Source organism: Phoenix dactylifera, chromosome 3 (genome assembly GCF_051530095.1).
Source record: "Phoenix dactylifera cultivar Ajwa chromosome 3, Ajwa_hap1_PhDact_Kaust_v1.1, whole genome shotgun sequence".
Lineage (NCBI taxonomy): Eukaryota > Viridiplantae > Streptophyta > Magnoliopsida > Arecales > Arecaceae > Phoenix > Phoenix dactylifera.
In genome coordinates this window covers 15,613,820-15,636,878 of record NC_143192.1, presented here as the reverse complement: position 1 = coordinate 15,636,878, position 23,059 = coordinate 15,613,820, and the positions used below count along the sequence as shown (strand labels likewise).

At 39.2% G+C, this 23,059-nt stretch overlaps 1 protein-coding gene across 6 annotated transcripts; it reads right to left on the bottom strand.

The window, feature by feature from the left end:
* Positions 1–498: 498 nt before the first annotated feature.
* Positions 499–22,787, bottom strand: LOC103719133 (uncharacterized). Of its 6 annotated transcripts, XR_016399782.1 has the most exons (3): positions 13,044–13,310; positions 11,525–12,913; positions 520–11,384 (listed from the first exon to the last, which is right to left on the bottom strand). XR_016399782.1 is itself a non-coding variant. In XM_089929483.1 (1 exon), exon 1 carries the CDS (start codon positions 22,744–22,746, stop codon positions 20,986–20,988), a length of 1,761 nt encoding a protein of 586 aa, XP_089785609.1. In that variant the 5' UTR covers positions 22,747–22,787; the 3' UTR covers positions 18,327–20,985. The 6 variants fall into 6 exon arrangements, 1 of the variants encoding a protein (XP_089785609.1); XR_015976160.2 differs by having other exon boundaries at positions 499–11,384; positions 11,525–13,310; XR_016399781.1 differs by lacking the exon at positions 11,525–12,913 and having other exon boundaries at positions 499–11,384; positions 12,951–13,310.
* Positions 22,788–23,059: the final 272 nt, after the last annotated feature.

Below are 23,059 nucleotides of genomic sequence, written 5' to 3'. Positions count from 1 at the left end.
ACGTCTGGAGACGTCCCCGGCACCTGCCGAGTCGTCCCCGCGATAGCGGAGTCGACTCTCTCAGTGGCGGCAGAAAGACAATTTTCAAGAAATATGCGCGAGACGTCCCCACCGTACGCGGAGTCGTCCCCGCAAGTAAAAAGCAGACTTCCCGAGTTGTCCCCGAGGTAGCGGAGTCGGCTCTCTCAGGGTTTTCCAGAGGATGTCATTTTCGGTGATAAGGCAGCGGAGACGTCCCCTGAAAGAGCGGAGTCGACTCTCTCAGAGAATTCCAGAAGACATGTTTTTCGGAGTTATAACAGTGGAGTCGTCCCCATGCAAAAAGTGCAAACAAGCCGAGACATCCCCGTAAAGTACAGAGACGACCCTCTCAGGAAAACAGAAAAACAAGGATTCAAACAATACAATTCCAGAGTCGTCCCCGTAAAGTGTCGAGTCGACCCCAAACAAAGTGAAAAGTAAATTTATACAGCCGAGACGTCTCGCGTTGAAGCGGAGACGTCTCCGGAGCGCCTGGGACGCGACTGACAACTTTTGCAGGTTTGGTTTGAATTTCAAATCTCTTTTACTTTATCTCTAACAGCTATATTTGCTTTTTGGGCTATAAAAGGGACCTCTTAAGTGCTTCTCAACAACTCTTCACCAACCAAAAGCTAGATCATTTAAGAGAGAAGCAAGAGAGAGAAGTTCAAGGGAGTGAGTGCATTCAAGTGAAGAAATCAAGTGCTTTCAATCTTTCCAAGTGATTTCAAGCTCAACCACTCTCTTCCGCTCGGGATTCAAAGCTCATACTCAAGCCTACGCGATTCACATCGGAAGAATCATCATTTCCCATGCTTCCAACGGCAAAAGGATTCTTCCGGGTTCTATTGTTTATCATTGTCATATTTGCTTATTTAGAGCTTTTCAATCCTTTGTAAAACCTTTCATTGTGGTGCTTGTTCCAGTCAAGGGACTTGGAACAAGGGAAAGGCGTCCCAAGCCTAAGTGAAATTGGGGGTTATAGGGTTTGTTGTTAGCCCGGTGTAAAACAACGAGTTGGGTAGTGAACTCGCAAAACTACCGTACTGTAATCGTGGATTATAGTGGAAATTCCCAAAGGTGCTTTGGGGAGTGGATGTAGGAGCAGTGGAGGCTCCGAACCACTATAAAAGCTTGTGTTTGCGATTGTTTGTCTTCATAGCTTTATTTTAGCTTTAGCTTATACATTTGTGTGTTTTATTTTTTAATTAGACAAAAGTTTTAAAACACCCAATTCACCCCCCCCTCTTGCGTGACCATCTCTGGGCAACACAATTCACCCCCCTCTTGGGTGACCATCTCTGGGCAACAAGTGGTATCAGAGCAGGTGCTCTGTGTATTTCTTGAAAGACCTAACCGTCTTAGCCAAAGATCTAGATGGCAACACCCTTTAACAATGTTCCTGCTGAGGGGCAGGCAACCAATAGACCTCCACTCTTCAATGGGACAAATTATACCTATTGGAAGACTAGAATGAGGATCTTTATTCAAGCACAAGATTATGCCTTGTGGAGGGTTATAGTCAAGGGACCACAAGAACCATCACACATGGTGAATGGCATTCAAGTTCCCAAACCTGAGGAGGATTGGGATGAGAATGATAATAGGATGGTTCAACTCAATTCTAGAGCCATGAACTCATTATTTTGTGCTCTAGATGTAAATGAGTTTAATAGAGTCTCCACATGTAGTTCCGCTAAGAAAATATGGGATAGGCTTGAAGTTACCCACGCGGGTACAAATCAAGTCAAAGAGTCTAAAGTGAACATTCTTGTTCACAAATATGAGTTGTTTAAGATGGAACCCAATGAAACCATCACATGCATATTTACACGCTTCACCGATATAATTAATGGTCTAAAGAGTTTGGGTAAATCTTATACTAATCCGGAACTTGTGAGTAAAATTCTCAGGTCTTTGCCGAAAGCATGGGAAGCAAAAGTCACGGCAATCGTAGAAGCCAAAGACCTCAACACCTTGGGACTAGAACAACTATTGGGCTCATTGATGACGCATGAGCTCACAATGAAGCAACATGAAGAAGAGTTGCCAAAGAAGAAGACAATCGCACTCAAGGCTACCTCGAGTGTATGTGAAGAAGAAAGTAGTGAGAGTGAAGAGGAAAGCGAAGATGAGGATTTGGGTTTAATAGTAAGGAAGTTTAAGAAATTTATGAGAAGAAAGAAACCCTTCCCAAGAAAGAAATTTGGAGGGAGAAATGATTGGAAAAAAGAAAAGGAAAAAGAAAGAGACCCAATCATATGCTATGATTGCAAGAGACCGGGACACATTCGTTCCGAATGCCCTCAACAAAAGAAGTACTTTGGGAAGAAGAAGAAGAAGGCATTAAAGGCAACTTGGGACGATAGTGACACATCCTCCTCCGAGGAAGAGAAGGAAGAGACCGCCAATTTGTGCTTCATGGCATTCGAAGACGACGAGGTATGTCAAAACTCAACTATAAACTTTACTTTAGAAGAATTGTATGAAGCTTTTCAAGAACTTATGAATGATTGTAGTATGTTAGGAGCAAAGAATAAAGAATTAAAAGCCTCCAATCTAAAACTAAAGGAAGATATTAAAAATCTATTGATTGAGAAAGAGAGCATTGAAAATGTTAACACCATTGATCTAGAAAACAAAAATTCAAAACTCAGCATTGAAAATGAAACGGCAAAAACACTAATTAAGGAATTGAATCTAAAAGTTAAATCTCTACTCAATAATAATACCTCACTTGCACAAAATGTTGAATCCCTTAAAAAGGACAAGGAAGAACTAGTTAAAGAAAATTTGAATCTTAAGAATGAGGTACATAAGTACAAACCAATTGTTGAAAAATTTACACAAAGCTCTGAAAAATTAAATCTTATTCTTTCAAATCAAAGAGCTGTTTTTAATAAAGCCGGATTAGGATATAAAACTAACAAGCAACAAAAGTATCTAAAGAATTTCTTTGTGAAAGCAAAAGATGTCAAAACTGAAAAACCTACATGCTTTCATTGTAAAAAAGGTGGACATAAAGCCTACTCTTGTATTCAAAGAAAGATCCAAACTAACAAGAGTACATTTGTAAAAGCTAAAAACATAACTAAAGTATGGGTGCCTAAGGGAACCAACTACACTAACCACGAAGGACCCAAGAAGACTTGGGTACCTAAGAGCCTTACATAATCATTTTGCAGGTTTGCCTTGCAGCCGGGAATAAAAAGAGAATGTGGTATCTTGATAGTGGTTGCTCAAGGCATATGACCGGTGACAAGAGTCTCTTCGTCACCTTGAAATCAAAAGAAGGAGGAGTAGTCACATTTGGAGACAATGCTAGAGGTCAAATAATTGGTGTTGGTAAAATCTCCATATCACCCTCATCTTTTATTGACAATGTATTGTTAGTTAATGGACTAAAACATAATTTATTAAGTATAAGTCAATTTTGTGACAAGGACTTTAAAGTGTCATTTGAATCATCACTATGCATAATTAGTAGTCCAATTGACAATGAGATCATACTCACAGGACATAGGCATGGAAATGTTTACATGGTAGATCTTGATGATCTCACCATGAAGGATGGCCAATGTCTTGTAGCCATGGATCCCAAAGTCAATGAGACTAGTTGGTTATGGCATCGTAGGTTAGGACATGCTAGCATGGATTTAATTTCTAAATTGATTACAAAAGATCTAGTCAAAGGACTACCAAAGATAGATTTCGAAAAGAACAAAATTTGTGCTGCATGTCAATTAGGGAAACAAACGAGAAGCTCTTTCAAGCCTAAAAACATAGTCTCAACAACAAAACTCTTAGAACTAATTCACATGGATTTATTTGGACCCACTAGAACTGCTAGTCTAGGGGGTAAGAGATTTGGTCTTGTAATTGTTGATGATTTTTCACGCTTTACATGGATTTCATTTCTTGTACATAAAGATGAGTCCTTTTCCGCTTTTATCAAGTTTCATAATAGAGTTTCGAATGAACTCAATCTTAAACTAAAAGCAATTAGGAGTGATCATGGTACCGAGTTTGAAAATCAGCACTTTGAAAAGTTTTGTGACGAAAATGGTATCAATCACAATTTCTCGGCCCCTAGGACACCCCAACAAAATGGGGTGGTAGAAAGGAAGAATCGCACACTAGCAGATATGGCTCGTACCATGTTGTGCGAATCGGATCTACCAAAATATTTTTGGGCTGAAGCAATAAATACTGCATGTCACATTTTAAACCGTGCATTAGTTAGATCTATTTTAAAGAAAACACCTTATGAGCTAATAAAAAATAAGAAGCCCAATATAAGTTACTTTCATGTGTTCGGTTGTAGGTGTTTTATTTTAAACAATGGAAAGGACAATCTAAGCAAATTTAGTGCTAAATCAGATGAGGGGATCTTTTTAGGTTATTCCTCATCTAGTAGAGCATACAGGGTCTTCAACAAGAGAACTCTCGTTGTTGAAGAATCCATTCATGTTGTTTTTGATGAAGCTAATGGAGATTCTTCTAGAAAAGAAGAAGATGGTGATGCAGGTATACTTGAAGACCGAATGAAGGAATTCTCCATACAAGACAAACAACATGAGGATGAGATCAAAGAAGATACAATTCAGCAAGATGAAGAAGATCAACCTCCATTGAGAAATCAAGATCTTCCTAAGGAATGGAGGTATGCACATGGTCATCCAAAGGATCTAATTCTTGGTGATCCTTCACAAGGGGTAAGGACAAGATCCTCTCTAAGAAATACTAGTAATTATCTTGCTTTCGTTTCACAAATAGAGCCTAAATCACTAGAAGAAGCCGAAAAAGATGTTAATTGGATGAATGCTATGCAAGAGGAATTAAACCAATTTCAAAGAAATGAAGTTTGGACTTTAATGAAAAGACCCCCTAATGTTTCAATTATAGGCACCAAATGGGTATATAGAAATAAACTAGATGAAGATGGAGTAGTAATAAGAAACAAAGCTAGGCTAGTGGCCAAAGGCTATAATTAGGAGGAAGGAATAGATTTTGATGAAACTTTTGCTCCTGTTGCTAGGTTAGAGGCTATTAGACTACTTTTGGCATATGCATGCTTCATGGACTTTAAACTCTATCAAATGGATGTAAAAAGTGCATTTCTAAATGGTTATATAATGGAGGAAGTTTATGTAGGACAACCTCCAGGCTTTGAAAACCACTTACATCCAGATTACGTTTATAAATTGCATAAAGCATTGTATGGGCTTAAGCAAGCTCCTAGGGCATGGTATGAAAGATTAAGTAATTTCCTAATTGAAAATAAATTTAAGAGAGGAAATGTAGACAAAACCCTCTTCATTAAAAGAAAAGAAAATGACTTATTGCTTGTGCAAATTTATGTGGATGATATAATTTTTGGTGCTACTAATGATAGTCTCTGTCAAGAGTTTGCCAAGCTTATGCAGGGAGAATTTGAAATGAGCATGATGGGTGAGCTCAACTTCTTCCTTGGGCTACAAATAAAACAATCAGAGGAAGGCATCTTCATCAGTCAATCCAAATATATCAAGGAAATGTTGGAAAAATTCAAGATGAAGGATGCAAAGGAAATTAGCACACCCATGGGCTCAAGTTGCAAGCTTGACAAAGATGAAAAAGGTAAAAGTATAGACTGCAAATTGTACAGAGGTATGATAGGCTCTTTACTTTACCTTACTGCTAGTAGGCCAGATATATTATTCAGTGTTTGCATGTGTACTAGATACCAAGCATGTCCTAAGGAATCACACTTGCAAGCTGTTAAAAGAATTTTTAGATATCTAGTAGGGACATCTAATGTAGGCTTATGGTATTCTAAACAATCTGACATAAATTTAATTGCTTATTCCGATGCTGATTTTGTCGGGTGCAAACTCGACAGAAAAAGCACAAGTGGCACATGTCAATTCTTGGGTGCTAATTTGGTTTCTTGGTTTAGCAAGAAACAGAATTCCGTCGCCTTGTCCACAGCTGAGGCTGAGTACATTGCAGCTGGAAGCTGTTGTGCCCAAGTTCTTTGGATTAAGCAACAACTTGAAGACTTCGGTATCAAAATGGACAACATACCAATTAAATGTGATAATACAAGTGCAATCAATTTAACAAAAAATCCTGTCCAACACTCTAAATCAAAGCATATAGAAATTAGGCATCACTTTATTAGGGATCATGTGCTGAAAAATGATGTGATGATTGAATATGTATGTACTGAAAATCAATTGGCCGATATCTTTACAAAGCCCCTTTGTAAAGATAGGTTCAACTTCTTAAGGAATGCTTTGAGCTTGTATGATCCTAGCAAATAAATTCAACTTGTATTGCAATGCTTTGCTACTCAAGCTAGTAATCCACCTCAAGGTCAACATAAGTGAAAGCATAAATCCATCTAAGCTAAATGACGAACTGTTTGACTTTCCGGAGGATGGTTACCCTCCCTTGGACTCTTCATAGAGATATTTTCAGAGCCTATTTCATAGGTATTCGAAATTTGGTCAAACATTCCTCATTTCAACATTAATAATTCAAAAATCATTATCAAACCTCTATAGGATGTATTATTAAGGGGGAGGATCACAAACAAACTCATTCTGTATTCACCAAAAGAAATCATATTGATTAGTGTGATTAAATGAAACAAATTAGGAAAAGATAAAAATCAGTCTGAAATTTTTCAGTGCCGGAGACGTCTCTGGCAAATCGCAGAGACGTCCCCCCGGCGAGACGTCTCGCCTTAGTCGCGGAGACGTCTCGGGGACCGAACGAGGGTTTTTAAAATAAGTCGAAACAGCTCGAGCCGACCCGAGCTATACCTTTCATCCCCAACAAAAACAAAAACCCTAGCCTCCATTTTCTCTCCAACACAAACCCTAGCCTCTTTCTCCTCATTTCCCTAGGTTTTCCATTCAATGGCACCTAAAAGAGCTAGGAGGACTAGTGGGAGGCGTCCTAGGGCAGCGACCGACGGTGAGGAACGGAGGGAAGAGCCTTCCGCGCCGTCTCCTCCGGTTGCTCCGCCAACCATGACCATTTTCTGTGCGAATCGCACAGTAACCACTGGGAGGTACATAGATTTCCATTTTCTAGATAGTGAGGGGTTCTCTATTGGAGAGAGACTCCGTGCCCAAGGGTGGGAATATCTTTGTACACTCAATACTTCAACCTACCCTGGCCTAGTTAGAGAACTATTTAGCAATATGGCCTTAGGGGACTTGGGGTACACTGCATATGTTCGGGGGACGTTGGTAGAAATTAATGAAGATGTCCTATCTAGCGTCTTGCAAATTCCTAAGGACGGTGAGGCTCCGACCTCACATCCCCAAAGGGAAATAGCCCTAAACTTGCTTTTAGGATGAGAGGACTGCGGCCCTCTCGATGTGGTTAACTCCCAAGACCTAAATGTCGAGATGAGACTCCTTTTGAGTATTGTCAACCGAGTCTTATTCCCTAAAACTGGCCGCTTTGATTTTGTTTCGGAGCGAGACCTAGTTATCATGCACCACATCCTACTAGGGATTCCCCTAAACCTCCCTAGACTTATGTTGAACTACATTGCTACATGTCATAGGTATTCTAGGTTTAGCATACCTTATGGGATGATCCTTACCCTACTCTTCAAACATTTCAAAGTACCCATTCCAGAAAATGAGCCTGCAAAACCCTTGAGAAACACCGACTATTATAATGAGAGTACAATGCGTAGAATGGAGTTTCACAAGGTAGATGGGTCATGGGTCAAGGTACCAAAGAGAAAAGCTCAAACCCTAGAGCCTGAGATCCCACTTCAGGAGCCTGACCACCACTCTCCTCCACATAGTCACATGGACTTTCCTGATGTACCCTCCAGCTCAGCTGGACCTTCCACATCCATGCCACCACCTCCTCCAGTCAGTGGGCCCTACTCCCTATCAGAAGACCAGATGCGCACTTTAGCATCTGTTATTTGCCAGCAGATGAGGGAGGAGATGAGATCGATGATCTCTACTGAGTTGGCCCCCATCAGAGCTTCACATGAAGGGATTCTACAAGAGCTGAAGGAAATTAGAGCTCAGATAGAAGCTACAGAGCAAGAACTAGTTAGTGTGAATGCCACCCAAGCCTTCAGATCAATTGAGCTACAAGACAGCTTGAGGACCATTTCAAATAGCCTTCAAGAACTGACAAGCCCTGGAGGTAATGTGGGCACTGTGGTTGCCCAACTTCGAGGAAGAATTGAAAGGGCAAGCATTGAATTTGAAGCACTAGTGGCAGCCTTTCATCAGTCACAGGGAGATCAATTCAGAACACTGCTAGATTCCATCAATGCTTTTATAGATGCAGCTGCCAGAGTTTATGAGCAACGTCGCCGATGAGGGACACCTTGTAGACAACTAGGGTTCTTCTTTATGTAAACCCTAGGCTCATTTTGAAACACTTTTTGTATTAGAAATCAATACTTGTAATGATTTCCTCTTTTAACTTTGTAATGACTTCAAAGGTTTACAATGATACATGAATGACACACAATTTCTTTTGAAACCTTGTGTACACTATTGCTAACTCTGTGTATGTGATTCTGTGATGTGCCATAAAAATCTCATAACATACCTTAAATGTTCAAATTTGACATAATTTATCAATGCATATAAAACAGGGGGAGAAAAGAGGAGTCTGAAATGAATTCCAAAACAAAGGGGGAGTAAAATGAATGCAGAATTCATTAATAGAAATAACTTGAATATCCTTGAGTGGTTCATGGTAATATGCTGAATTTTACTAGAACTTGAGTTTTAAGTACCTAAGGATAATTTGTCCTCTTCATTGTTGATGACAAAAAGGGGGAGTAGAACCAATATGGATATTGGATATATTGGAATGCAAAATTTATGGTGGAATGCAAAATTGAAGAATTAGAAGAGATAAAATTGAAGAATATTGGCTTTAAGATAATTGCCCTTCTGGAAAAGAAAGGGGGAGTCAAAAAGAACTTAGCTTTCAATTATCTTGAACATCAATATTTCATTTTAACTTGATTCAAATTCAGTTGATATGCTAAAATTGCTTAAGAGCTATTAAGATCAATCTTATGCATAAGGATAGAAATGAAAGTTGACTATTTTGAATTATGCACACTGTATCTAGCTCTAATCAAAACATTATACTTGTACATCTGATCAAATATTGTGTATATATTTAAATTTCAGAATTTTGCATATACTCAGTGTTTTGTCATCATCAAAAAGGGGGAGATTGTTGACCCCCTAATGGATTTTGATGAATACAAAACACTAGAGTATAATTCCATTTATCTTAACAATTTACTTGAGGATTTCATGTGTTTAATTAAGAATATTGTTAAGAAATGTCTAGGCAAGTTCCCATAATTTTATGAATTTATTGAAGAAGTTTTGAGCTGAAGAAAACAGATCAGGGACAGCCGAGACGTCTCCAGGTTGTCTCAGAGACGTCTCTGGCACAAACAGGAAGAACTGGCACGATTGGAGACGTCCCCGGCACCTGCCGAGTCGTCCCCGCGATAGCGGAGTCGACTCTCTCAGTAGCGGAGTCGACTCTCTCAGAGGCGGCAGAAAGGCCGATTTCAAGTGATATGCGCGAGTCGTCTCCACAGTAAGCGGAGTCGTCCCCGCAAGTAAAAAGTAAACCTCCCGAGTCGTCCCCGAGGTAGCGGAGTCGGCTCTCTCAGGGTTTTCCAGAGGATGTCTTTTTCGGTGTTAAGGCAGCGGAGACGTCCCCTGAAAGAGCGGAGTCGACTCTCTCAGAGAATTCCAGAAGACATGTTTTTCGGAGATATAACAGCGGAGTCGACCCCGAAGCAGCGGAGTCGTCCCCATGCAAAAAGCGCAAACAAGCCGAGACGTCCCCATAAAGCGCCGAGTCGACCCCAAACAACGTCAAAAGTAAAATCTTACAACCGAGACGTCTCGCGTTGAAGCGGAGACGTCTCCGGAGCGCCTGGGACGCGACTGACACCTTTTTGCAGGATGTTTTGAATTTCAAATCCCTTTAACTTTATCTCTAATGGCTATATTTGCTTTTTGGGCTATAAAAGGGACCTCTTAAGTGCTTCTCAATAACTTCTCACCAACCCAACACAAGATCATTCAAGAGAGAAGCAAGAGAGAGAGGTTCAAGGGAGTTAGTGCATTCAAGTGAAGAAATCAAGTGCCTTCAAGCTTCCCAACTGATTTCAAGCTCGACTACTCTCTTCCGCTCGGGATTCAAAGCTCACACTCAAGCCAACGCGATCCACATCGGAAGAACCATCATCTCCCACGCTTCCAACGGCTAAAAGAGTTCTTCCGGATTCTATTGCTTATCATTGTTATATTTGCTTATTTAGAGCTTTTAAATCCTTGTAAAACTTTTTCAATATTGTGCTTGTTCCAGTCAAGGGACTTGGAACAAGGGAAAGGCGTCCCAAGCCTAGGTTAAATTGGGGGTTATAGAGTCCGTTGTTAGCCCGGTGTAAAACAACGAGTTGGGTAGTGCACTCGCAAAACTACCGGACTGTAATCTTGGATTATAGTGGAAATTTCCAAAGGTGCTTTGGGAAGTGGATGTAGGAGCAGTGAAAGCTCCGAACCACTATAAAACCTCGTGTTTGCGATTGACTGTTCTCATCCCTCCATCTTTACTTTAGTTCATACATCTGCGTGTTTTATTTTTTAAATAGTCAAAAAGTTTTAAAACACCCAATTCACCCCCCTCTTGGGTGACCATCTCTGGGCAACACGGTCCAATTCCCAATCCCCTTAGAAATTGCTGTTTTGAATCAACCTAGAAGAACTAGGAGTTGACTTGAAGTAGGAATGCCAGAGAAGTTCGTCTCCTATAACATATAAAAGTTGACTCGAACTAGGAATAACAATATCTAAAATACTTATATATATACACGTACCCAGCATCCGGTGGAGTTAGAATCAAAAAAATGAGAGTTGATCATCCCATGGAAGACTTTTTGAGCTTCATTAAGAAGGAAGCCCTAATTTCTTCTTTCTTGGAGAACGCCACGGGCTTGTCCTCCGACGCCGCCGTCAAGTATCTGCAGGCGACCAACTGGAGGTTGGAGGATACTTTAGAGCTATTTTTCGCCGGCCGAGAGCCTGGTGCTGCCTTCTCTGACGATGGAACAAGAGATGACGGAGTTCGACCTCCAATACTAGTGAAGAGGGAGGTTTTGTATGGTCCCGCCCCTTCTGTCCCCTTTCAAAGTTTTGATGTGGAATCGAGTGTCTGGAAAGGGTGGCGAATCAAGCTGCAGTGCTCTCGCTTCGTTGTTCCGTCCACCATCTTGTCTCATATATCATGGTTCCTTCCACGACGCCAAGGTGACAACCCATTGTGGGAATAGGTGGCTGTTTGTGAACCTGCAAAACATAGAGGAATTCAGGTCCTACATGCTCAACTAAGATACATAGTCGAAAGGAACGATGGTGAACATGATTCAGGCGAATTTCGTCTTCTAGCAAGCGAACCATGACACTGATGAGGGGAAGAAGGTCTGCACCTACTACAATTTGATCTCGTTGCCTACAATCTCGTGATCAATCCCATCACCGGCCGAAAGATAAGATCATGGAGTGGCATGAGATCAGCAGAGAAATTGTTAGAGGATCTGCTCCTGTTTGTGGATGACGGTCCAAAGAAAAAAAAGGCCTCGTGAGTTGGCCGGCCCACTGCAGAAAACGGCCTTAGGCCCCCAAATACATTGGGTCGCTCCTGAGTTTTTATAAAGTGCAAAGTTCACGGTGTCTTGTTATTCTTAGTTTTGTAGGTGTGGTCTTAGGGTTATATACTACGTAGTACAAGTGTTTTTTGAGATAGTAATGTAGTAGAAAGTTGATGTTTTCTTTTGTTCGTTTGTTCTGTAGTTGTGGTCTCACGATGCTACTGCTACGTAAGTACTGCTAGGGCTAGTTATTAGTGGGAAAAAAGGGTGTGTGAAGAAGGGTCCTATTGTACAGACTACTATTATAAACATTTAATTTAAGAAAAAAACTGAATTCCCTCCTTTCTAATGATATGAAGTTATTCACAGGTTATGATTCTATTTCTGAAGACTTGTTGATTTTTTTAATTTTTCCTTTTTTTCTAAAAAGGGAAAGACTTTTAGTTGATTAGAAGGCAACCATTATTTTTTTTATTAAAAAACAACAATTCCTTGAAGAGGTTTGGAGGCAACATTATCAACATTACAGGACCTTCGGAACGTGGAGTACATAAAGGGCTTGTTTGATTCGCAGGAAAATAAAGGAGAAAAGTGTGGTCAATGGGAAAGTAATGAGATGCCTCTTGTTTAGTTGGAGTTTTCAAAGAAAAAAGATAGAAAAATTGTATTCCCATGGAAATATGATTTCCACATTTCATGGAAAAGTCTTTCGCATGAGAAACATGAAAAAATTACTTTTCCATAGCGCGAATCACTCAATCTTTATTTTTTTCCAAAACGGCCCTTTAGCATTAAAGACCTAATTTTTATTAAGAGTATAATAGGAATTACACATAATTTTTCCAGGAAAGTGGATAGTCAACCAAACATAAGCACACTAGAAATCTGTCACTTTTCCATGTTTAACCAAACATGCCAAAAGTACATTTCTAGGTATTCGCTTCCTAGGAATCTTCTTTTCAGAAATTGTATTCTTAGGAGGAAAAATGCTTCCCGCGAACCAAATGAGCCCAAAGGAGAATTGATCAGCTAAGATCTGCCTTCACATCTTTTTAGAAGTACAAGGGATAGGAGTTATGAAGTATACCACGATCCTTGTTCTTCCACAAATTACATAGGGGAAGAGGAAACAACCAGGAAAACCAACATGGAAGATTTGAGAATGGCAATAGCTGGGTTAGGTCACCTAAGGAACTTTTGAGCTTTAAAGCTGGCCATCGAGAGAACCTACTCTGTTTACCAAAAAAAAAGAGAACCTACTCACAGGAATGTAACGCTTCAGTGAGGCATTTTGACGAACAGATGAAGAGCAGAGAAGAGAAGAGCAGAGCAGAACTTTATCTGAAACGAGCAATACCCGCAACTAGATGAACCGGCACGAATCAGCTGAGGTCCACGGCCTCCACTTCTCTCCCGCCGGCTGTGATTTCGAGGCGGAGGTGGAAGCAACGAGAGGAGAGGGGAACGAATGGAGTTTAGCCGATTAGACGACGCGAGTTAATGGACAGGAAGGCGGCGGAGGGTGGGTCCGTGCGGATATGGGAGCCGCGAAGAGGAAAAGCAATATTCACATATTGAACATGAAAATTTTGTAAGGGAAAAAAAATGATTTCTTTCCTCTCAAGAAAATGTAATTTTTATTTCTATAAACATATAGACAACTCTATTGAAACTATCCTCTTCGTTCTTTCTCATAATTAAAATGATTTATTATTTAATTTTACAGTGGAATTCTCAATAAACTATTTTTTTAATTATATACAATCAAATAGTTTGTAGCAAATTCCTCTCAAAAATAATTTAAACCAAAATTAAAAATTTATCCATTCTTATGATTTTTTTTTAATATTAAGAAAAATATGTCTAAGAAAGTTATATATGATCGGATACTAGCATATTTATATTTGTGTCTATATTTTTAAGGAATATGAATTCAAATATGAATATTAAATGAATACCAAAATTAGCATCTATATTTGTTCTAAATGGATACAGATATAAATTGAATATTAAGTATAACCATATTTATTCTGAATGAATACTGACATAAATCAAATATTATTTATATCCGTATTTTTTCTATCCTAATATAGATATAAGCCGGATTTTATTCGGATATAAACCAAAATTTTATTATAATTTTGTGATGAAAAGTAACATTAATTATATAATTGTAAAGGACGAGAAAAGAATCTTCCATACTGGCTGCACACACACATAGATAAGTAAAGATTTAGATTAAAGGTTTATTAAATCGGCACAAAGACCAATTTGGTCATGGGTCAGATCACCAATTCGACTGAATTCATAGGAAAATATTAAAATAAAAAATTATATAGCATAAAATACAATAAATATATTAAAATTTTCTGTATCAAATAACATTCTTACTTTTTAAATAATCATAAATTATCTATCCTTAGAAAGCTTGTAAGAAAAATTATGTATGAATATAGGAATGCATAGAAGTTAATTTTTAAATATTTTAATAATAAGGCTTTGAAAACATCATAACGAATAAAATAATGCATGCTCATTTTCATTTTTTACCAAAGAGAAAATGATTTTTGTAAAAAATAATGATATGAAATTTCATAATATACATTAGATGATTATTTAATAATTTGACTATATTTCAAGAAGTCAACTCTCTTAATTAAATAGAATACATGCTATAACGTGGCAGTTGAGAGCTTGCTATTCAAATCATAGATCACTAGCTCAAATTAGTTTCTTTTTGAGAATTTTTACTGGATGTCCGAATCCGAATTCGAAAAGTATTGAAAATCTAAATTTGGATCCAAATCCGATAAGATATCAAAATTTCTATCCAAATCCGATCCACTTTGGATATAGAAATGGACACGGTTGAGATAGATCATGAGGCAATAAGTTCCATTATACCCGTAGATTATATGAATCAATATTTAGGTTAACTTATATCATTAAGTTTCTGGTATGGATACAAATTGACGTATTAGTCAAGATAAAAACCTTGGTAAGGAGCAAGAGACACTCTTTTCCTTCCATCTTTATAATCACCATGCATTTAGAATAGATTCTTGAACTTAGGTTAGTCTCATTCATATTAATGTCAACCATCACAAAAAAACCCCTAGGCCGAGTACACACTACCTTAGGGGGGAGGAACACACAGGTGGTGCAGTGGGGTCCCATAGCTAAGACTTGGACATCTTCCATGTAATAGTTCATGGGTACTAAAGATCAGCAACAAAACCTCCCAGTTGATCATGGTTACAGTTCATCATGTCTTTATTGAGATCACAAAGACTAACAATTTATTGCATGTTGGTCAGGGTCACGGTTCATCTTGCCTGTACTGCAAACATGCAGGCTAACAACTTACACCTCCTGCTGGCCAAGGTCCATTTATCACAGTGATTGACTGAGAGTTTGAAATATGAACAAAATACAGTTCCCATGTAACTTAGGAACTATGGAGTTCTCAGAATAACAATAAGTAACTTTCATGAAATCATAACCATAAGCAATGAGTCACATCATCGTAAAAAAGCGTTCAAAAGCACAACCATGTAATTTCAAAGAAAAGTAGTAACTTCAAGGTTCCGGATAAAATGGACAAATAAATTAAATTTTCAAAATCTTCAGATGTCCTGTTTATATAAGTTTACCACTTATTCCTTTTCAATTATGGTAACTGGCACCCTTAAGGGCAAATTTCAGCTCAAGCCAAATCTCGAGCACAATCTTAACAAAGTCCGAATACTACAAAAACTAACCATAACGACCTGAATTTACAACTAATCAAAATATGACCAGGTTGTGATGATCTTCTAAAATTTGCAAATCTTTAAGTAATTTTCCAAAATCATTTCTAGGAACTAGAAGCCTTAGGAATGGGTATAGACTTTAGTGAGTCATGCTTAGCCCCAAAACAAAATCTAGATACTGCCTGCACGAAAACCCTCTATACTTAGAATTAGCCAACTACAATAACAGCAGGATCTAAAAACTAATTTTCAAATGGAGACTTACTAGTAGTACAATTTATAGAGTTGTTGTATGCAAATTTAGCATGTGCTAAAACCAAGTCCCATTGAGTAGGACGCTCACTAACCAAACATCTAAGCATGTTACCGAGTGTACGGTTCACTACCTCTGTCTGACCATCTATTTGGGAGTGATAAGCACTGCTGAGGTTTAGTTTTGTTCCTAATTGCTCCAAAGAGTTTTTCAAAAATAACTAGTGAATTTTGTGTCCCTCTCAGATGTGAATGATCTTGAAATACCAAATAGTCTAATAATTTCTTTAAAAAATAAATGTGCTATATGAGATGCATCAGATATTTTTCTACATAGAATGAAATGTGTCATTTTTTAAAACCGGTCCACTACAACAAAAATCGAATCAACCTTTCTAGCAGTCATGGGTAGTCCTACAATGAAGTGCATGGTGATATCTTCCCAAGGGCTACTAGGAATAGGCAATGAAGTGTACAAACCTGTATTCTGGACCTTTTCCTTTTCCTGCTGATAATGTTGACATTTTCGTACGTATCTAATGACGTCGTCTCTGATCTTAGGCCAGAAATATCTCTCAACTAGGAGTCCTAAAGTGAGGCTCTATCCATCATGAGCAGCTAACCCTCCTTCATGAAATTTTTGAATCAAAGTCTCACGCAATTCATCTCCACATATGCACAAGCGGGATCCTCTAAACAAGAAGCCATCCTTGAATTCAGACAATAAAGATTGGACCGCCTTTGGAATATTCACTTCCTCCTGGATCTCTTTTTCTACTAGAACACAAACTATCGAGTCCTCTTTCAGTTCAGCCTTGAAAGATTTTGAATTTAGAATCAAAGCCCTTTGAGTAGGTTCTTTGCCTTTTTCTTTCACAGAATTTTTTGTGTTATACCCATACAATTCCTTTTGTGGATAGAATGTGATATTCATTTTATCTTTCACAAATGAATATGTATTTTTTTCTCTGTCATGTTGGATCTTCCTATCGTACTGCCAAGGCCTACCCAACAACACGTAGCACACCTCCATAGGCATAACGTCACAACATACCTGATCTTGATATCATTTTTCAATGGAAAACTCTACTAGACACCTGTGGGTGACCGGAACCTCAACTCTCTCCTTAAACCAAAATACCTTAAATAGTTTATGAATCTTTTATGTAGGTATCTTTAGTTTATCAACCATGGGTTGAGATCCGAAGTTTTCAATATTGTCACTATCAATCAAGATAAAACATCTATATCCCCCTGCAGTAGTTATAGTCAAGAAAATACTTCGCCTCAACCAATTGTCCTGGATAGGTTGCTTAGGTGCGACCATGACACGGTGAATCACCATGAGTGGGCCCACCTCATCACCTATAATATGGACATCGTCATTCTCCGACTCATCCTCCTATTCAGACTCACCCTCATTTGCCTCTGGATTAGGTTCATCTGAATCGTCCTGGCATCCTTGCTCAATTAGATGCGACTGAGACTAAAATTTTCTCAGAAGACATTCAAAGGATTTATGACCGGGTTGTCGGCACTTATAGAAAATAATAGTGGAATCAGGTGCTGATGCCAGTACGCCTTTGCCCTTGTCCCATACTTTCTTGCTAGTATTGGACTTTAGGGCAGTTGTGGTCTTCGTAGGATTCTGAGAACTTATTGCATTGTTTTAAACTAACTCTTTCCATGGGTAGTGGGGTTTCTGTTTGAGTCCCACTTTCGACCACTGGTTCGCCTTTGTTGTACTTCTACTCTCAGTGCACGACAATGGGCGTCATCATATTCAAGACATCGAACATCTCCACTAGGTCCAGGATGTCCCATCTCAAGCCATTGATATATTTACTGACAACATGGATGGGGTCCTCACTAAGGCCGTTTCTTGCTTGGAGCTCATAGAACTCCTTGGTGTACTCATCCACGGTCCTAATCCCTTGTCGGAGGTTTTGGAATTTCAAGTAAAGGTTTTAGCAATAATCCAATGGGACAAATCACTTTCTCAACTTCTTTTTCATCTTACTCCAAGTATGGATCTTATCCTTACCTTGCCAAACTCTTCATTCCTAGGGTTGTTTCCACCAAACCAGTGCGTGTCCCTTTAACTTGAGGGTCACAAATTTGACCTCTTTATCCTCAGAAATTTTCTTACAATTAAAATATTGGTCGATTTTGTCGACCCAATCAAGAAAAGTATCTGGCTGGAAATGCCTCTTAAAATCTTCAATATCTATCTTAATGCCATCATCCCAACGTCTGGCATGAGGGGGTTCTCTATGTGATGGTCTCTCTCTGTTTCTACATAGTGGTTGATCGTCCAAGTCATTTTCTATCTCATCTGACTCACTACTCTTGACTACCCTCTGATTGACCCTTTGTCTCCTTGAAGTCTGACTCTATATCTTGGTTCATCCTGATGGTTTTTCTCTCTTTTAGGCTTCACTATCTTAGGTATGTTCAATTCTAGTCTAGTCATGAAGTTGGAGAGGTGTTTTACTTATCGTTGGATCTGCTCTAAGATTTGTTGTTGGGTTCTAAATGCATTTTGCCAATTATCAGACATAATTATAGGCTAAGATTTGACCCAAAACTATTTCGGAGGTATTTCTAATATTATGGAGGTGAAACAAAATTTTCAATTTTTTTTTTGAATTTTTAATATTTTTAATGCCAAAAATAAATATTTTAATGCAAAAATTAATATTTTTATGCAAAAATATTTTTTTATTTTTTTAAATGCGGAAAATGAATGCAGAATTTTTTGAAATGCAAAAGCTTTTTTTCTTGTATTTTTAACTCCAAAAATTAAAATTTCTATAGTTTTAAATGCTAATTTACTGTTTTTTTAATCCAAAAAATATATTTTTCTGTTTTGAAGTGTAGAAATTTAATTTTTAAAATTTAAGTGAAGAAAAAATGAATGTTATGATGCAAACACAATTATGAAGATTTCTAGATATGCAGAATCTATTGGCATACCACTTTGGTGCAATCTATAATCGACTATTATAGGTGTAGACTGATTTCATAATAATCAATTATGGTGCGATTGATTAAATACTTCAGTAAATGCTCATCATCCCAAAAGATCATCATAGAGATATGTGAACACAAAACAGAACATGATCGATAGCTTATTAATGAAGCCTAATCAATAAAACATAACAAGTGCAGCAAACTAAAAATAACTACAGTAACTTCCTTCCTCCTTTCTTCCATACATTCAACATGCACAATTCTATGTCCAAGACTTTCACCCATCCTCCTCCATTCCTAGAGATGAGTGATGGCCATAGGCATTGAAAAAAGGCCAAGGCTCAAGCAATTAAGTTTAGTGGTTTGTGGTTGAGTTAGGCTTCCTATCACACCTAGGTGGACATTTTTTACTTAGCAGTCCTAGTACATGACTCAACTGAAAATCGAAGCCTAAATATGGCTTTGGATGGAAAATACAGAAACAACAAAAAACATAAGCTATATACAGAATGGAGTCATGAGACTACATCAGTTTAACTTAGTTATGCAAGATCAAAACTAAAGGCCAAGTTAATCTAATCTAACTAAAAATTGTTGAAGACGGCCAGTCAAAGCTTCACATCATTTGCATAAGGATAATATACAGCAATAGTGGAAGGGGAAAGAACTTATGCGACCTTTTGTTCATAAGAAATTGATCTAGCAACAGCAACAAAATATTATAAATAACTGCATGCCTAGAATGAACGGCAATTAATGAAGATATATGACTTAATTAAAAAATCATCCATTCTGCATCTAGTTGGCTTTTCATGACTAGTAATGGCTTTTCCTAATGAGTTACGATCTACAGGAAACCGAAATTTAAATTCACAATTTGCTGCCATTTTTTTAAAAAGCAAGTAAGACAAGTCAAAAGTTTTATTCTGATTATTTGTGTAAACAGACTTCAACAAGTTGGGCAAACTCATGTTGATGTTCAGTGTCAAGAGCATGCACATTACATGTTTCCTGATGGCACATCCATAAGTACAGCACATGATTATTCCACCAGAACATGAACAATATAATTTTTCATGCACCAATCTAACTTGTAGATAGAAATAACATAAACCTGGGACATGTGACCTAATTTTCAAACACATGCACTTACATGATATATGTATGAATTCAACGGGTCACTGCCTTCACCTCTGCATGCTTTGTTGAAACATGAACTGTCAAATGAAAATGTCATGGTAGTGATTAACTGCCCAGAAGCTTCACCACTAGAAATTTAGTTGTTGTATATAGTCCAGTTATCCCAGCATGGCTTCTGCATGCGCAACCATAGTACCGAGACCATCTTTGTGTAGCAAACTTAGAGAAAGAATACTGAGAGATTTTATGATTGTTAATTCCCTCAAATCGTTTTCACCCTACATACAGAGGCCCAGAACTTCACAATTGCTGGTGCCCATAAAACTCCAGAGTTTGATCCTGAAGCTCAGATATTCTTCTAGAAGGGAATCCTTCAAAATAATTTTTTCCTTGCTTCTGATAACCATATGGTTCATACCAGTCTTGCATCTGATAACCAAATGGTATGTAGCTGTCTTGGTTTTTCCAATTAGGTTCTAAAAAGCATGGTTACAGTAATTTCATCTATATCACCGAATACCTCTCTCCAAAGTTTCATGAACTATGTACTTATCAACTCTACCAGGGAACGAACCTAAAGAAAGTACTGGTCCATTCCCAATATTGCTTCAAATCAATTATGCCATATAGATCCCCATGGGCCCATATGTTTCACCATCAACACCTGCCACTGACTAGGAAAACTCTCTCAAAGAAATTTTTCAAATAATGAATTCCTCACATCTGAAAACCATGAGGAGCCCTGCATTCCCAGTTTTATCACCTGATGGGATTCAGGCAGCACCAGTACAAAGGTGTCCATCTATATATGGAACATGACCTCTCTCAACTATTTCTTCTTTAATAATACCATAAGTGACTCTCTTTCTGATAGCCAGATGGTATGTAGCAGTCTTGATTTTTCCAATTGGGTTCGAAGAACATCGTTAGAAAATTTTAATCTACATCGCAAGCATACATCTCTCCAACATTTCAACTTCAACTATATCATTACCTACTCTACCAGGCAATGAATTTTCTTGAGCACAGCAAGCAGTCAGTTTTCTTGATATTGCTTTCGGATCAATTATGCCATAAATAGATCCTTGTGGGTGCATATATTGCATCATGGTCAGCTTCCATTTCCTGACATCTGAAAACCATGAGAAGCATAGCATTCCCAACGTTATCCGCTAATGGGGTTCAAGCAGCATCATTGCAAAGATGTCCATCTATATCTGGAATATACCCTCTCTCAACCATGTCTTCCTTAATAATATCATAAGTAACTCTGTTTGGAACCAAACCTTTCTCCAACATCTCATTCAGAAGCTCATTTGCCTCATGCATCTTACCTCTCCCAGAGAAATACTTGATAAGAATATTATACGTGACAACATTCGCATGCTTTCCACCCTTCTCCATCCTTGCCCTTATGTTCAAAGCAGCCCTGAGGTTTCCTTTCTTACACAACCCATCAATCAGAGTGTTATAAGTTACATGACTTGGCTGCAAACCAATATCCTGCATCTCATCCAAGAGCTTGACCGCCTTTGCCATCTTCCCTTCCCTGCACAAGGCACTGATCAAAACATTGTATGTTATGAGATCAGCTTTCACATCATTCTCTTCCATTTCATCCAATAGCTTTGTAGCACTGCTCATATCCCCATTTCTACAAAAACCTGATATCAAACAATTATAGGTCGAAACATTAGGACGTATTCCACTCCCCGACATAAGCCTCTTCAACGCAATCGCATCCTCCATCAAACCTGAACGACAATGCCCATCAATCAAAGTATTGAACGTGATAACACTTGGTGTCACGTTCCGTTCCAACATATCATCCAGCAATCCCTTCGCCTCGGCCAACATCCCTTTCTTGCAGAACCCATTAACAATCCCATTAAAAGTCACCACATTTGGCATCACATTTGAATCATCCATCTCTTTAAGCAACCCAAGAGCTTCATCGACCTTGCCCTCACCACAGAGCCCATTAATCAACGAATTATAGGTGACCACATTAGGAGACAGCTCCTGCCTTTTCATTTCCTCAAGAAATCTCGCCGCCGCCGAGCTGTTCCCATCCTTGCAGTACCCATCAATCAGTGTGTTGAAGGTAACCACATTGGGGTGGATCTTCGCCAACACCATCTCCCGCAAGAGAGCGTCGGCCTTGTACATCTTCCCTGCTTGGCCACTTTTGCAGTACCCATCAATGAGGGTATTGTAAGTAACCACCGACGGCGAGAACCCCCAAGTCTTCATATCCTCGACAAGGTCCCCGGCCCTCCGGAGCTTCCTGGCCTTACAAAGGCCATGGATCATGGTGTTGAAGGTGATCAGATTGGGGGCGATCCTCCGCCGGATCATCTCTTTGTACACTTTCTCGACATTCTCGATCCTCCCCTCCTTGATTAAATAGCTTAGCAGAGGGTTGCAGGAGAGGACCGACAGCCGGCAGCCGTAATCCCTGGAGCGATAGAAGGCTTCCAAGGCTGACTCGGTTCTCGAATTCTTGACAAGAGCGAGGACCAGCATGTCGGCGATGACGGAGAGGGAGGCGCCCCGGCGACGGGTGTCACCGGATATGGAGAGGGAGTGGAGGATGGACGGGGCAGAGTGGCGGCCGGACTTGGCGAGGGAGTGGAGCTCGGAGCGGAGGTCGGAGTAGAGCTTGGCGGCGGCGAGGGAGTGGAGGAGGCGGCAGTGGAGAGGGAGGGGCTGGGGGGAACGGAAGTGGGACTCGGACCAGCGGAAGAGGAGGCGGAGGGTGGGGGGATTGGCATGGGGAGAATCGAGGAGGAGGCGGAGGAGTTGGGCGGCGGCGGCGGCGGAGGTGGTTCCGGCAAGGGCTTTGAGGCGGGACCAGTGCTGGCGGGCGATGAGGTCGGAGACGGCGGTGAGGTCAAGGCAGGCGGCGGCGGCGGCGGTTTGGGAACATGAATTTGGTGTCATTGGCGTAGAGAGCGGCTCGTTTGATGACGGAGATCAACAAGGTTCCGATAACGCTGACTGATTAACAAAATAACGGGCCTCACTGAACCGTTGTGTACCGCTATAACGAAAACTACTGCCGTTGTGGAACCATTTCAACGGTATTTTTTTTTGCATACACACTCTTCAAAATATTAGTATTCATGTAAATATCCTTTCAAATTAATATCTACATATATATTTTATAAAATACTTATTATATATATATATATATATATACTTATTTAATTTTTTAAATAAAATTAAAATAACTAAAATATTTTTAACAAATAAA